The sequence below is a fragment of the Marmota monax genome, unplaced genomic scaffold (assembly GCF_021218885.2).
Source record: "Marmota monax isolate L192 unplaced genomic scaffold, Marmota_monax_Labrador192_F-V1.1 WCK01_AAM20220418_F8-fsc00040, whole genome shotgun sequence".
Lineage (NCBI taxonomy): Eukaryota > Metazoa > Chordata > Mammalia > Rodentia > Sciuridae > Marmota > Marmota monax.
The window spans coordinates 8,420,375-8,437,317 of NW_026692782.1; the positions used below are offsets into that span (position 1 = coordinate 8,420,375).

The 16,943-nt window shown below is 38.2% G+C and overlaps 1 protein-coding gene across 13 annotated transcripts in view; it reads right to left on the reverse strand.

The window, feature by feature from the left end:
• Nucleotides 1-16,943, reverse strand: part of Psd3 (pleckstrin and Sec7 domain containing 3) — a 564,781-nt gene that overhangs the window by 69,812 nt on the left and 478,026 nt on the right. For all 13 annotated transcript variants that reach the window (XM_058580396.1, XM_058580395.1, XM_046447763.2 and 10 more), the window contains one exon: nt 3,918-3,988. In XM_058580396.1, coding sequence (XP_058436379.1) covers nt 3,918-3,988 — 71 coding nt within the window. The remainder of the gene's footprint in view (nt 1-3,917; nt 3,989-16,943) is intronic.

Here is a 16,943-nt window from a genome sequence, read left to right on the forward strand (position 1 = left end):
TAAAGAAATACAAAACCTGAACAGATCTATAACGGTAAGGAGGCTGAATCAGTAATGAAAATCTCCCAAGGAAGTCAAGCCTAGGACCAGATGGCTTCACCACTGAATTCTACCAAACAGCTAAAGAGTTCACGCCAGCCCTTCTGAAACACTTCCAGAAACTGAAGAGAAGGAACACTTCCAAACTGATTTTGAGGCCAGAATGACCTTGATACCAAAAATGGGAGGCAGGGGGGAAAAGAAAGGAAGGAAGAAACTTACTGACCAATATTCTTGATGAACATAGATGCAAAAATCCTAACCAAAATAAGCAAACTGAATTCAACTTTATATTAAAAGGATCATACATAAAATCCAAAGAGGGATTTATTCTTAGAATGGAAGGATAGTCCAACATACAAAAATGAATCAAAGTGATACATCACATTAATAGAAAAAAAGATTAAAAATCATATGAATATCTTAATAAATGCAGGGAAAGCCCTTGAAAAATTCAATATCCTTTCATGATTAATACATGCAACAAAGTAGGAGTAGTTTGACATGATCTTAGCCACAATCATGTATATATATGCCTAAAGATTACACAAAAAAGCTATTAGAATAAATCAGCAAAGTTTTGTGATACAAAATCAATGTATAACAACCAGCTGCATTTCTAACAATAAACAAGTCTGAAAAGGAAATTAAAATAATCCGATTTATAATACTGCCAGAAAGTATGAAATTTATTTAGAAATAAACTTGACCAAGGAGACAAAATAGTTCCACACTGGTAACTTCAAAACATTGCTGAATAAAAGAAGAAAAAGATAAATGGAAAGATGTGCCATATTTGAGGATCAGAAGACTTAAATATTATTAAAATTCCACACTATTCAAAGCAATCTACAGATTCCATGCAATTTATATCTATAGTCCAATAACATTTTCTAATAGAAATAGAAGAAACAATCCCAAATTCTACATAGCATCACAAAGGACCTCGAATAGTCAAAACAATTTAGAGAAAGAGTAATACTAGAAGACTGATTTCATTACTGATTTCAAAACATTATAAAATTACAACATCAAAACAGTACGGTGTTGTCATACGGATGGGCCACCGGAGGAGACAGGCCAGGAAAATCCCACATGTAAATGGTCAAATGACCTTTAATACGGGGCCAACACTACAAAATGGGGAAAACATCTTTAAAAAATGATGTTGGGAAGCCCGTTTATCCACATGCAAAATAATGAAAGCAGAGCCCTCTCTATCTTATACAAACACAAAAATTAACTAAAATGGTTAAAGATGTAAATACTTAAGACATGAAACCATAAATTTTCTATAAGAAAACAGAGGAAAACTTGGTAATGATTTAAATGATTAAACTTGGTCATGATTTCTGGATTACCAAAAACATAGGCAAATATAAAACAAAAGCAAACACAGGTAAGTGGGGCTATATTAAATGAAAACTCTTCAACATGGTAAAGGAAAAAAAATAACTTTCTGAAATGGTAACCTGAAAAATAGAAGAAAATATTTGTAATACATTTAAATAAGTGGTCAATATTCAAATTCAAAATATAGAAGGAACACCTACAATTTAATTGCAAAGGAAGAACAACAAAAAGCAAAAACATATACACGAAAAAAGACAGCTTGAAAAAGGAAAGGACTTAGACATACCTCTAAAGACATACCAACAACCGATAGGTATTGAAAAGATATTACTAATTATTAGGAAGATGCAAATGTGATAGTATGATTTATATTATTTGGTCATTATACTTGATTTCTGGCAAAAGCTCCTAAAACTCTTGGAATCTCTAGCTTGATAATTATGTGTTAATGTGATGACTGATGGCTGGTGACCCCTAAAGACCACTAGAATACAGACTGGTGGCTCAGAAATCAAATCAGGACTTATAGCCTCACCCCATAACCTCACTAGAGAAGGCTGACTGGGAGGGTCTAAAAGTTGAATTGATCTCCAAGGACCAGTGATTCAATCAACTGTGCTTAGAAAATGAATATTCCATAAAAACCAACAAGAGCTGGGTTCAGAAGAGCTTCTGGACAGCTGGGCAGGTGGAAATTCCTACGATGTGATGCACCTGAGAACCTCCACATCCTCCCATATCCTGTCCTGTGCATCTCTCCTATTTGGCTATTCATCTGTATCCTTTGTAATATCCTTTATAGTAAGTGGGTAAATGTAAGTAAAGTGGTGTCCTGAGTGTTGTGGGCAACTCTGACCAACTACCTTGAGGTGGACATGGGAACTCCTGATTTATAGCTGTTGGTTGGAAGTGTAGGTGACAATCTACTATTTGCAAATGGTATTTCAATGAGGGGGCACTACTTGGGGGCTGATCCCCAATCTGTGGGATCTGAAGCTATTTCAATGTCAACAGGGTCAGAGTTGAGTTGAATTAGCTGGTATCTGCTGGAGAATCTGGGCTCACAGAAGGATTCTGTATTGGGTGTTGAGAATACAGAGTGGGAAAAATACTTTTTTGAGTTTTTTTTCATTTCTAGTAACAAATCCAAACTATAACTAGATATCGCCTTATTCTTGTTAGGATGGCTCTTACAACAAAACATAACAAGTGTTGGTGAGGATGTGGGGAAAATGGAACCTGTGTGTTCTGGATGTAGCTGGTACAGGGACTTTGTAAAATAGTATGAGAAAAGGAACACACCATTCAACAATTTGGATATTTACCCAAAATAGATAAATTTAGTATTTTGAAGAGATATTTGTACTCCATGTTCATTCAGCATTATTCATAAGAACCAAAAAGGTGGGAATAACTCAAATGTACACTGATGAATGAATGCATCAGAAAAATGTGGCATATACACATCAAGTAATATTATGCATTAAAAAGGAAAAAGATTCCGACACCTGCTACAACATGGATGAGCCTTGAAGACATTGTGCTGAATGAGATAAGCCAGTCAAGAAGGCCAAGAAGGCTAAAACAGCCAAACTTGAAGAAACAAAGTAGAATGGTGGTTGCCAAGGATTGAAGGGGAAGGAAACTGGGTATAAACCTAAGATGAGAAAGTTTTCTAGGTATGCTGTACAGCATTGGGCTCATGGTTAACAATACTGTGTTGCACATTTAAAAACTTAAGAGACTAGTTCTCATATTATGTGGTTTTTTTTTTTTTTTTTTCACCATAATAAAAATGTCTTTTCCTATTGGCACCACTGAAGGGAATGTTGCAACTGTCTTGCTTCCTGTTATTCCTAATCCAGTGCCTGTCCCTTCAGTGGATGCTAGAATCCTTCTGGAGTTTGGGAAGTTGTGCTCCTTCCAGCCAACACACAACTTTCCCATCTTCACCCACACAGATCCAGGGACATGGAAGCTCCAAGGACAACCCTAAAGGGGCCAGGACCTATCAACTGAATCCCAGAGATCCAGACTTTGGGACTAGAAGAAAGAATCCTCACAGGAAATGTACCCAGGCAATTTGGAATCTATCTGCACTGTTAAAGTACAACTATTTCAGGAATCCAGTGGAAATGTGTAAGTTCAGCTTTTAGTAGGGTCAAAATCAAGATAATGAAAGAACAATATACAAATGAAGGCTGTAACTAATCTAGAGCATAAATATCTATGCAGACAGGTGCTGCCGCAAGTCTGTTCCTGAACAGATCACTGGAGATCTAACTTAGGAACCTATGTTCCGATCTTACTGAAGTAAAACAAATCCCATCCACTCCTCTCTCATTGTTCATGTGTATCTGAAGATGATTTACACATAACTCGCCCAGAATTTAAGCATCTGTTAAATAGTCTTATGGGTGATTGATGTGGCTTTTTTGGTACAAAGTGAGAATTTTGGGGTACCTTGTTTAAATATCATTTTATAAAGTTTTGTAGATTTTATTTTATATCCATTGTACTTTTACCTTTTGTAAGTAAAGAACTGTTCCCTTCAGGACAGCATAAAAGGTTTTCCATCCTCGCTTTCCTCTTGGAGCTAGAAAAAGAAAAAAAAAATATTAGAAAGAAATCAACACTTCAGAAGAATATAAAACATCAACCTGGTGCTTACGTTTCCATGTTCCCAGTTAATGAGCTATCAAAACAATGTTGAGAACTAAAATTTTCTTGAACTTTAGTGTATATCAGGCAGTATTCTAAAATGTTTCCCAAGTGTTGTCTTATTTAATCCTCAAAATATTTAATTAATCCTGCAAGTAGGTTCTAGGAATCTCTTTTTTTAAAACAAAGCCTAAGCACACAGAAGTAAATTGCTTATGGTCACATAACTGGGAATAGGAGAAACTAAAAATAGGAACCCAGGGAGCATGTCTCAACCCTCTGCCCTCCAGTGTAGGTGACTCAGACTGAGAAAGCAAAAAAGACAGATTGACAATTGGTATCAATCCAAGAGAAAGGCATGGTTATGAGAGGGCAACTCTCCCCCATATTTCTTCCATACCCCCTCAATCAGATTACAGTTTTGTTATCACTCTTATGGCAACTAGGGCAGATTTCTGCTGCAAAGCACTTTTCTGGTCTAAGTGTCTTTCGCTGGACTGGGAATAACTTGAAAGGCTTCCTTCATTTTTTTCCCCCATTTTTTAAAATATTTTTTAGTTGTTGATATATCTTTTTTTTAAAATTTATTTGTATGTGGTGCTAAGAACCGAACCCCAGTGCCTCACACATACTACGCAAGTGTGCTACCACTGAGCCACAGCCCCAGTCCCTTCTAATTTTTTTTTATTGGTGCATTATAATATTGCACATAAGGTTGGGGTCTATTGTTACATATTCCACATACACACAGTATAACAATATAATTCGGCCAATATCACTCCCCAGTATTTCCCCTTATATTCTTCAGCTTTAGAATTTATAGAATCTAGCATAGTGCAAGGCAGACATTAGGCACTATCATAAAGAATCTCCAGATTAGTTAATTTTTACAGAAGTCTTTATATTCCCTTTGTTTATTTTTCTGGTGTACAATGTAGAACTATCCTATTCACTTAAACTCATACAAATTATCCTAGAGACAGCATAGATTAGCAAAACAGCTTATTACACATTCTTAACCCTTTAATAAAACTAAAATCGGCACTGGAAAACATTACCACCTGAATGTCATTTTTCTAAGCATTAGCCAACTACATAGGCAACACCATTTGTTTATTAATATTCCTTTGTCAAACATTTGGCTGGCTTCAGGGCACCTTTAACTTGGACAAGGTAGGAAGTGTATCACTCTCTGAAAGCATACTCTTTAAATTTCTTTTGACTTAGGCTTGGAAAGGAGGTGAATATTCCTCTACAGGACCCAAGTGATCCTGCCAGCGCCACACTGAGACATCCACCTGGCAAGAAAGGCCGCAAAACATCCGCTCCACAGGGTTTCAGGGGAAATATAAAATACCATCCCTTCTGTTTCTACTAAGTGGCTTAAAAAAAAAGTGTATGCGTGGAGAGGGGCACACCATGATATCCTTTGTAATAAATAAATAAAGACTAAAAGAGAGGCAGAGCTCAAACTTATAATAAATACTCACTGCATTGTTCAACAGAGGACAAATTCAGGCACCACCTGCATGAGAACCGTGCACACAAAAGTGACCATGTGCCATGGGGGCTGTCACTCCGCAGGACAGGAGACAGCATAAGCTGGAGGTGGCAGCCTGGAAAACAGACCAGCTAGCTGGTTTCCATCCCCTTCTAGGCCTCACCTTGTCCTAAACCCATCCTCTCGCCCTCCAAGCCCTGGCTGGGAGAGTCCTGACCAGTCACTCAGTTCTCAGGACTTCAGCTGATTCATTTTCATAAATTGGGTAATTTGTATAACTTTAGGCAAAGCACTGGAGAAATACTGGAGAGAAACCATTTTGTTCTCTATAGGAGCAAAGAGGTCCTGCCATTTAAAAGCTCTCCTTGAAGCCCTGACGTCAGTTTAGTGGGATCTCGAGACTCCTGCAGTTCCAAGATCTACAAATCTTTTTTGCTTCCTGTGAAGTAAAAAATAAAATAAATACTGGTGTAAGTTATTTTCATTGCATACAAAGCCTTTTAGAAGCAGATTCCAAAGAGCTCTCCAATCGAACTGTGATCTTAAACATTACCCCCGAATGACTAGCGTCCACTGAGTCACCTTCTACCTCATCCTCTACTCTCCCATCTCCCACAGAAGTATAAGATTTAATCTTGTCCACGGTCAATTACAATTTAATCATTTAGGACTTCAATGAAGCCACCTAAAGCCCTCCCAACAAGATAACTTATTAGTAAATTCTCATCAATGCACAACTAGAGTGCTATAGAGGCAGTTCCCTAAGAGCTTTGACTTATGTTCATCCATTTAACTCCTACCATACTACTAAGGGTGGCCTACTATTATTACCTCTGGTTTACACCAGTGGAACTCAGGGAAAGGGGACAACTGAGCTCCAGAGCAGGCTGGGAGGGCTCTCCAGTGGCAGGCCCAGCTGCTCGGACTTCACCCCACACCCTCAGGGCTGCTACTGCTGCTGTACAGGATGAAGCCCACCATGTGGAACAGGGGCTGGACGCACATGAAGGAAGAGCACCTTTCCTCAGAACCATGACTGAGGAATGTGTAGCCACTGACTTCACAGCACTTGTGTTTATTAAGCACATAAGACTGGGCTAAGGAATTGTAATCACATAATGAACAAGATGGAAGGAAGGAAAAGATCATGGTGTGGTCACCAGCTTATCTGAGAGGCTTTGACTGCAGAGGTGGTGGGAGCTGGTAGACACATTCTGATGAACAGCCAGGTGGCAATTATGAGAGAGCGCATACAGAACTTAAAGACACAACTTAATATCTACATCACACTTTCAAAGCAATTAGTATGTCTACTTTAAATCCAAAAATAATCAATTGTTCTCCTTTCCCAAACTAAAAGGGCTTTGGAATGTTTTAATTCTGGTCATCTGCCTCCAACCTTATATAACACCATAATTTAGCTTTTTTAAAAACTGCTACTGAAATAGACATTATTTTTTATTAACAGTTACTGCTTAGATTTACCCTGTTTTATCTTTCTTCATCACTTCTTTCCAAGCCTCCAACTACTATTGTTCAGAGACCATTTTTCAATTATCTCTTGAAGTAGATCCTGAGAAGTCCCTTTAGTAAGGATCTTCTGGTGGTAAATTTTTTTCTACTTTTGTTTATTTTATATATATATATATTTTAAAAATTCTAGGTTGACAATTACATTTTTTATGCAGATATTATTTGACTACCTCTTCTGTATTATAGGGAGGTCTACCCTAAGTCTAAAGGTGTGTCTAAGTAAGGGTGCTGGGCTTCCTGTGTATCATTTTGGAAAACCTGTAGCCATCGTGTCCCTTCCTCCGCTGTCTCCAGAACTGTCCCCATGCTCCACCCTGACTCCTCACTGCCTTCCCTGTGTGTCTTCTCTGCTCCCTCGTGTACTTACTCTTTGTCCTTTGGTGCTGAGAGCTGTGTGGTTTTACTTCCAGCCCTGGTTGGCCACCCGATCCTGAAACACCTTGGAGATTAGAGCCCTAGGAGTAGCTTCCCTCCCTGGATATGCACTCAGGTTTTATTTATATCTGGCCTCCCCAGATTTCTCTTTGACTGTTACAAGTTCGTCCATTGATTTAAAAGGTATTTAATTTTTTCCCCTATCACCTTTAAATATTTTATAATAGAAAGTTCAGAATCCATCCATAGTCTATTATAATGTGATAAATCGACTTTTAAAAAGTATTCATTCATGAACTTTGTAATCTAGGAAGCATTTGGAACAAGATACAGGATATATTGGGGGGTAAGGCGAGGGCAAGGGAAACCAGTAAGAGAGCTATGGTGATGGCCTAGATGAGAGAAAAGGCCAGAATTGTGTGCACAATAAAGAAATGAAAGGAGAGATGTGAGGTGGTGACGCTGAGGACCAACGATACAGTAGGGTGGCCATCAGGCTAGCATTATACACAACTCTTCTATTTGATCCAAACAATCCTTTGAGGTAGGCATTGCCTTTTTCTTATCGACATCACCATAACTAGTTACATCTGCCATTCTGAAAGGTAAGCAAGCTGCTGTAGAGGTCACCCATCTGAGGATTTCAAAGTTATCATACAGGGCAATTCAGGCGAGGAAAGATGTTCTAGGGAAACGATCTGGGTGACACTCCTTCACAAGGGTCAGACCTGTAGCCTCTGTGAGATGGGTGCTGAGGGGAGGAAAGCAGATGAGGAGACAGGAGCAGACCAGAAATCAGGTACTCTCTCCAGTTGCTCTTAATTCTAGGGTATTCACAAGCATCCCTGCTCAGGGATAGAAATCTCAGATTAGAGGCACAATCTCTAGGTCTGCCCACTCAGGTGCTACTAGCTCAGCATTGCTGCAGGAAAATACACTATGCAATGATAATTACAGTAGTAGTGATAGCAGCAGCTCATGTTTACTGAATGCATACCGTTTTAGGCAATGTTCCAAGAGCTGACAAGTAAAAACTAATGCCTGCAACTCTGTGAGGGAGCCACAATAACAACCTCCAGTGCACAGGTGTGGAATCTGTGACCCCCACCTGCCACGTAGCACCTGCCTGCCTACAGCACTGAGCATTTTCACTGTGGTTTGAAGATAGGGAAAGGCCAGTTAAAACAGACTCGGGATATAGTATCTTGGATAACTAAGACACAGAGGTGATCAAATTATTTATGGACCAATTCATCAGAGACCCTGATCTGTCAGGAAAAATACATCATCGGAAAAAGACTGAATAGAAATATGTGGTAAACAGTCTGTATGACTGTCCCTGTACATATTCCTGGCTTGGGGATGGCTTCCTGTACACTGTGGAAAGTAAAAAACGAGAAATGTCAACAAATTTCTGATTGTTATTCTGCATCATGAACACACAAAGATACATGCACACAGAGCATACATATTTGCTAAAGAAAAGTTGGCAGTTGCTACAAATATGGGTGCAACTGGAACTATCACTGAATCTTCAATATTTTAAATCAATCATCTCCTCATCTTTATTGCATATTTGAAGAAATCTATTTGGAAATATAAAGTACCATGAATAATATTTTGGCTTCAGTTTACCAGTGGTCTTTGTAAGAGGGAAATACACAACTGGGAATGAAAGGGTGGAATTGTTATCTTTCTTGCATAAAGAGGAAGGTATAAAATATTCCTAAACAATAAAATATTTGGTAATGAACACATACTAGCAAAACTAAGTTGCTTATTTTTAAAAAAATCCCTCCAAAAGCTGTAATATTTATATAAAAGTTTATATCTGCAAGCTATATCCTTCAACTTTAATTTCTTCTCAACTGAACTGGAAAAGGATCATCTTTAAAATCTTACTGCTCCAATTTTTCTACTTTATTCAAAAGGCAAAATATTTTGTCCTACATCAAAATATTGTCTTATTTTTGATCACTCTTCCCTCTGGATTCTTCAATCATCTATTTTTTACCTTTCTTTCAAGTTTATTACCAGAAAGACATAATTTGCAAGGATAGAATATCCATATTGCCTATTTTTCCATTTAATATGTCAACCTTTCCTTCTTATTGTCTTGAAAATATTCTTCCATTGTCCCATGTGCAAAGACAAAAACATCTCTTATCCCCTCAAGAGCAGAGGTCAGCAAGCCATATCTGTATCAATGAGAAAGGACTCCTGTGTATGGCCTAAAGAGCGGCCATGGCCCAAAAGCTAACAGTGCAGGCTCGCAGGCTCGGCCAGGCCAAGAAACAGCAAGCATACAGGAAGGAGATCGTTCGTAATGTAAAATGCTTTCAAGTTCTTTAGGTTCATGGAGAAAGTCATTCAAAGTGAACTGCAACCCCAATGAGGACATTCCAAAATAATATCAGCACCTTGCTGAACCCTCAGGAAAAAATATGTGGTCAGCAAAAGTTCTATCCTAATACAACGAGGACATTTCTATATTAGATTTGTAAAAGACAGAAGATATTTTTGAAGTTGCTTTATTTCCCTAGTGAGGTTGCCCGAAAACTGGGCGAAATTCTCAAAGTGTCTACCCTGCAGGATGAAGTAATATGCTATCCCAGTCAGAAGTAATCTCCATATCACTGAGTTCCACATCATCAACGCTGCTGGCAGCTCAGGCACAGGAGTCTGCATTCTGCAATTGGCTTGAGAAAGCTTTAGAAAAGTTCACAGATGACAGACTCACAGATCATTAAATGAAGTTAAGGGTTGTTTGTCCCTGTACACTTTATCCCCAACTTTCTTTTACAAAATATCCTCAGGCATCACAAAAAGCTCTGTACTATTAAAGTTCAATTAACAGAGCAGACCAGGCACTTTGAGATTACTGCTTGAAGCAGTCACGTCCAGGCTAAGCATAACAGAAGTTACCAGTGGGAGGCAAGTCATACAATATTAAGTAACGCATAGTATTAAGTACCCCCAGGTTTACATCAGGGTGGTAGAAATAAAACAGTATTGTTACAATGTTATATTTCTAAATTATTTATCTTTGAAACAAGGCAATTTACACATTAAACAAAAATCAGTTGATCCTTACCATGTTCCTCTTTAGGGATACACTATCAACTCTATTTTATAAACAGAAAAACTGGGGTAGTCTTAAAGAAACTTTACACCTTTTGTTTGCCCAGAAAAAAAAAATATTTCTTTCTTTTATATGTCAGGAATAGGTTTATATATATAATTGTCAGAAATAAGAACTGAAGGAATATCCCACCCAAGGAGCTCTCTGGGAGGCTGGTGCTCACTTTGGGTGTAGTGCTGCCTTTGGGGGGTCTTCAAGACCTTTACCCTATACTGATCTTGCAGAAGGTATTCTGAACTGGGATGCAGGCAATTGGATTTTGTTCTCACCATGATGCCCGCTATTTTTCTGTTTTTGGATGCTATCTAACATCTATGGCTACCGATCTGTAACCTGGATGCAGTATGATGTAACACATCACTGTATAATGTTGTTCAGGTATTCCCGCACATGAATTAGATAAGGACATTTGCTCGATCCCTTAAGAGTTCATGTGATGTGTGGAGGCAGCCACATTAACAATGAAAACAAAATAGGATTAGCTCTATAAGACAAATGGCAGCCTGGGGCTACCCTCAAATGAGGAGGAAGCCATTAATCCCACTCATGAGGACAACTCAAAAGTTAGAAGAGACTTTGAGAAAGAATTTAGTCTTAATCAGGACTTTTGGGGGCGGGGGGAGTCCAATAGGTTTTAGACTTCTCTTTTGACCTTGACCTCTTCCTAGAATGTTCCCTTCCCAGGTACCATCATGACTTGCCCCTCTTCGTTTAGGTCTCTGCTTAAAATGTCAACTCATCGAGGGGTCCTTTCTTACCCTCTGCAAAACAGTACCTGAATACTTCCTTCACTCTTGCCAACCACAACTTTTTTTCCTTTTTCGCAGTGCTGGAGTTCAACCTAGACCTTCACCATGCTATGCAAGAGCTCTACCACGGAGTTACACGTTGGTCCTGGTTTTATTTTTCTTTGTCTCACTTAACACCTGTATGAATTTATCACTGATGTATTACACTCCCCGCCCCCTCATACTAGAAAGGAACCTCCAGTAAATACTTTGGTGTGTGGCTGTGTCCAAAGAACAGATTCACCCCTATCCCAAATGAAAAGCAAATGTCCTAAAGAGGCATGCGGATGGTGTGACTCGATAAACATTACAGGGAAGATGTTTAAAAGTGTTTTTTCCATCACTTAGGTGAAACACATTAGAAAACTTGGGGTGCTTAAACACAAAGGAGATGGAGGAAAAAATTGGGGTACAAAAAGATACTGAATATGGAACTAAGATACTAGTGTGCACACCAGCTCATGGGAACTAAATTACGATGTTTTTTCTAAGTTAAAAGAAAAAAACATCTGGGATAAGTAATGTCAAAATTTAGGAAACAAATGCCATCTTACAACTCTTAAAAAGTGGATCTGAATGAAGAAAGATGCAGGAGAACTTTATTTTAGGGAATCTCCTCAAAAGGCTGAGCACAGCAAAATTTTATTCAAGCTCAATAACTTCAATGGTATGAAAGTTATGACCACCCCAAACTCCAAAAAAATCAAGCATCCAAATGATACTTTTATAATTCCTTAAGCAACTTATAGGTCCTTTCATAAGACTTACAGAAAGCAAAGTACTAAAATAAAAAGTAAGGTTAAAGCCTTGCAGCTTGAGAAGTGCAGGTAACTGCTCAAATAGATCTCTCAAAGGACACCAAGCTAGGTCCCTTCAACCTCCTATGCATCCAGGGACCCAGGGAACCACTGAGTTAAAGATCCTGCTGAGCATGCACTTCTGCAAAGAGCAATTCAAATAAGCTATGGTAATTGTAAAACAGCCTGAGGCTCACTGGCACCTTTAAAATGCCTCAGGGCAAGCTGCTGCAGGTCAATAAAAATGATTCACAAAGATGAGGATGAGCAGCCCCCAGACACATCTGTTCACCAGAGAATGTGACAGTAGCCTGATTGCTTTCCCCAAGTTAGAAGCTCAAGGAGAGACTTCTTACTCCTTCTTCTGAGATGAGGGGTTCCTGACCCTCACTTGGGGCCAGGGGTTTGCCTTACAGTTCACACCAAGAAAATAATCCACCCCCGCAGATTTCATCTTAAGTAATGCTACTGAATGTTTAACTCAGGTCAGGCCAAACTTCTTTCATTTATTGGATTTCCAGCACTCTCAAATGCTTTCCACCTTTCTGTAAAAGGGTGACCAGGAGTGCATCCTCAAGAGCATCATAACAGCAGCCTTTCTGCAAATTACTCGGTGCTGTGAAAACACTAACCCATTTATCTTGCATTCCCAATTTGTTTACTGTAAATGGTACAGTCAGCCTTCTGTACCCTGTGTCCCACAACGGAAGATTCAACCAACCACGGATATTTTAAAAAGTCAGAAAGTTACAAAAAAGCAGAACTTGAATTTGCTGTATGCTGAGCACTATGCTGAATCCCCTTGAGTGAGCCGCTGCCTCAGCATTCTCTGTTGTAGCCTCCCACCATTTCCCACTTCCTCCAGTCTCTCTCCAGGGCTCCTAGTTTGAGCATCACTCACCTGGTGTGTTGTCTGTGTACTGTATAGTTAAGCCTATGAAGGGTTCTACCCTTGATGATGGTGTCATCATTCCCTAAGCAATACACTATAACAAGTATATACATAGCATTTACCTTTTATAGTCATTAATACAGGAATGATTTAAAGTATGTGAAAAGATGTGCATAGGTTATATGCAAATTCTACATCTACTAGCTGTCCTGGAACCAATCCCCTGCACATATTTAGGGAGGGCTGTAGACTGTACTATGACAGCCATTAACAGCATTTTTAAAAGACAGGGAAAATACCCACAATATTATCATAACCATTGTTTTTTAATTGGTAATCATGCTGTGACAAATGTTAACACCTGTTTCTATCTGGCCTAACTCTGCAAATGTTTTTTAGATTTAGTTATATTTCATTATGACTTTAAAATAGTCCCTTCTATTAATGTTATATTTAACTAACAAATGTTAAATAAAACATTAATTTTCCCAGACAGCCACTACCAGTAATTTGATATTCAACCTTCTAATCATTTTACTATGTATATATTTGCCACATGAACTGTGATACTAGTTGCCTTAAAATTTTTCTAATTATATATTATGTCATTAAAAATAATCGCAAAGTATGACATGAGATTGCTCTATCATATTTTATTCAGTGCACCTTTTAGTGGCCTTCAAGCTGCTTGCAAGAGGATGATATTCTGGAGCTAAAATGATATCTGGGTTTCTTCTATACAGCAGGCACTCTGCTAAACACCATGACAATTACTGGCCTCAGTGATTAGTCCACCTTAAGGCCTCTGCATTGTATATTGGAATATTCTTACGCTTAATCTCTATGACCAAGGATTTCAAGAACTTTCTTTCGCAGTTCAGCACTTAGCTCTCAGCAGAATGACATCCAGGTGTCTCCCACCCCTCCCCACCAAGAGTGAGTATTACTGGCAAACAGCTGGTGGAAAAATAATTTGAGTTTTAAAGCTCAAATTCTTAAGTCAGTTCAATCTAGTAACATTTTTGGACATGAATTTTTATCACTAGGATTAGCTCCTTCAGGAAACAGGTGGAGTAGTCCATCCTTATCTGTAGACTCCCTTTCTGTGGCTTCAGTTTCTTGTGGTCAACTGCAGGAACATTTTGGAAATAAGCCATTTGTAAATTTTAAATTGCATGCTGTTCTGAGTACTGTGATGTAATCTCAAGTCATCCTGCTCCATCCGGCCTAGGAAATGAATCATCTGTGTCCAGCACATCCATGCTGTTTACCCAGTTAGTCCTGTAGTAGTAGCAGCCATCTCAGGTCCACTTGTCTTACTACTGTGGTATCTCAGCTTTTGTGTGCAAATAATCAATATTTTATTTAATAATGGCCCAAAGCACAAGGCTAGGTATGGTGACAATCTGTACTAAAAAGAAGCCTTTTAAGGAGCTTCCTTTCAGAGGAAAGGCAAACATAAAAGGAAAAGGAAAAAAGTATCATAGGCTGAGGCTTCTAAAGTCTATGGTAAGAATGAATCACACCACGCAATTGTTAAGAAGGAAAATGAAATAAAATCCCTGCTAGTTTTGCTGTCACACCTCAAACAGCCATGGTGCATGGTAAGGACTTAGTTAAGGTGGAAAAGGTATTTATTGGTTTCTGTATTGTCTATTATTCCAGGCTTCCGCTAGGGTCCTTGGAACATACCCCTGTAGCTTAGGGAGACCAGAGTACTGAATTAGATGTTTTTCACGCTACAATTGAACCCATGCTGTCATGTATGCTAAGCCTTGGCTCTATCCCTGCCCCATTAAGACCCAATGCTGCATTTTTAATTTCAAATTTTCATCAGATTATTGAAGAATCTAATATACTGCATTAATTTACCATAGCAGAGATACAAACCTTTTTTTTCTTCTCTTAAGTGTTAACTAAACTTAAAGGGTAAACAGAACGAGTCAAGAGTAAAAATAGAAAAGTTATTCCAAAAATCAGATGCAGTGAAAACTGCATTCCTCTTTCAGAAAGAAATACGTCAGAGATTCTGCATACAGATTCTTTTTTTTTTTTGTTACTAAAAGATTGGCAGTTTATATTCCCTGTGCTCTGTCAAAAGTACTGCTTCTGGGGAGAATGGTGGGTGGCCTCTTCTCACCAACTTTCCTGCAGAAAAGGGTGGATTTTAAATTAAAGACATCAAAGTGAAACTCATAAGTTTAAAACATTCTTTTGGTCTGAATATAGAATTGTGAAGGGGCACTCCTCACCTAAAACAGATAAAATTCCATCAAAACTCCAGAGATGTGACAAACAACTGCTTGAGACCAGCATGGCCGCCCTCCCTGAACTGCTCCTGGACCCCATGTTAACAGGGTGGCACTTCACCCTGCCGCCACAGCAGCAAAGGGCAAACAGGAGGGAAAACTTTAGTCTAGTTTTTAAATATTTGCTTTGCTTTGCCTTCATTTAAAGAGTCTTTCTCTAACAGGAGGAGACAACTGTCTTGTGGGGAAAAAAAATTCCACTTTTATTATCTCTTAATTATAGTGTCGCTGTTCCCAATGTTATACAATAGCAAAGAATTCTGCCGGCACTGCCATCATAAACTATTTTCAGTATGTGTGACTCAGAATAACATCTACTCTCTCACATTTGACATGTGGGTATAAATTTTTAAAACTTTCGATTACAGGCAAGTGTGTAAATCCGTCTACACTGAGTGAACCTCCCTAACCATGCCAGGTGCCACCCAGCTCTGTCTCTATGACTACTCCTCATGCCCAAAGTATTTGAGACTGAAAATTCATACCATCAAGAGGGACTCGCCATCCTGAAAAAGCAGTTCATGTTAAAACACTTCAAATTAAAAACTAATCTCAGGTGGGTAAAATGACAGAAGAATCTATGCTGAAAATGCAAAAATGTGATTAAGATGTTTAAAAATAACTAAGGTGATATGTTCACACAATTCGCCTCTTTTGATTCACTCCTTTCCTACTCCTCTGGTCCCTTTTTCCAAAAGAACCTACTGTTTAACCTTCAAGCTATTTCTCCTGATAGTTAATTACCATCATAGACTGAAACAAGGTGCTTCTACCACTGTCACAGTAGGTTATAAACATTCTCTGCTGGTTTCCTGCTGTGATACCCCACTACATCTTCCTGATATATGTATTTTTATTTATATTTTTATTGATGATCTCTGTAGTTTAAATGAACATGCTGACATGTTCTTCTTCAATGAAGTTTTTTTTTTTTTCTGTAGCTTTACTAAGGTATTGTCAAATTAAAAAAACTGCATATAGTGTACAATTTGATGTTTAAATATATACATACATCATTAAATAATTGCCGATATCAAGATAATTACTATACCTTTCATTTTACTCATATCAATTTCCTATTTATTTTTGAATCAAAAAATTATTTTTATTTCCTAAGTATCAGCAGTATCTTTTGACTTCCTCTCCACAAAAGGAGCTTAAAGCTCTTTGTTTCCTTTTGGCTCTCTCTCCACCTTTACCTTTCAACTTCTTTCACTGGATTCTTACAGGGAGGGGGACAACATTTATGTTCTATTTTGTAACTATAAGTGTTCACATTTCTGAATGTGAACAATGAGCAAAATTCTATTCTTAACATTCTTAAATATTACACTGGAGCAATGGCAATCAAAGGGTTTTTTTTTTTTTAATCAAATCTTGGTACTCAGTTTTATTTTCTGGGGTATACCGTTGCTTGTACAGATTTCAAGAAACATATCCTCATTAGTTTCTAAATTTTCCATGCACTCAAACATTGAGTTTTAAAAAATGTATATAAAACATGTAAGACATTCAGAAGTTATCAAACATAACACAAGCATGCATGCACCACC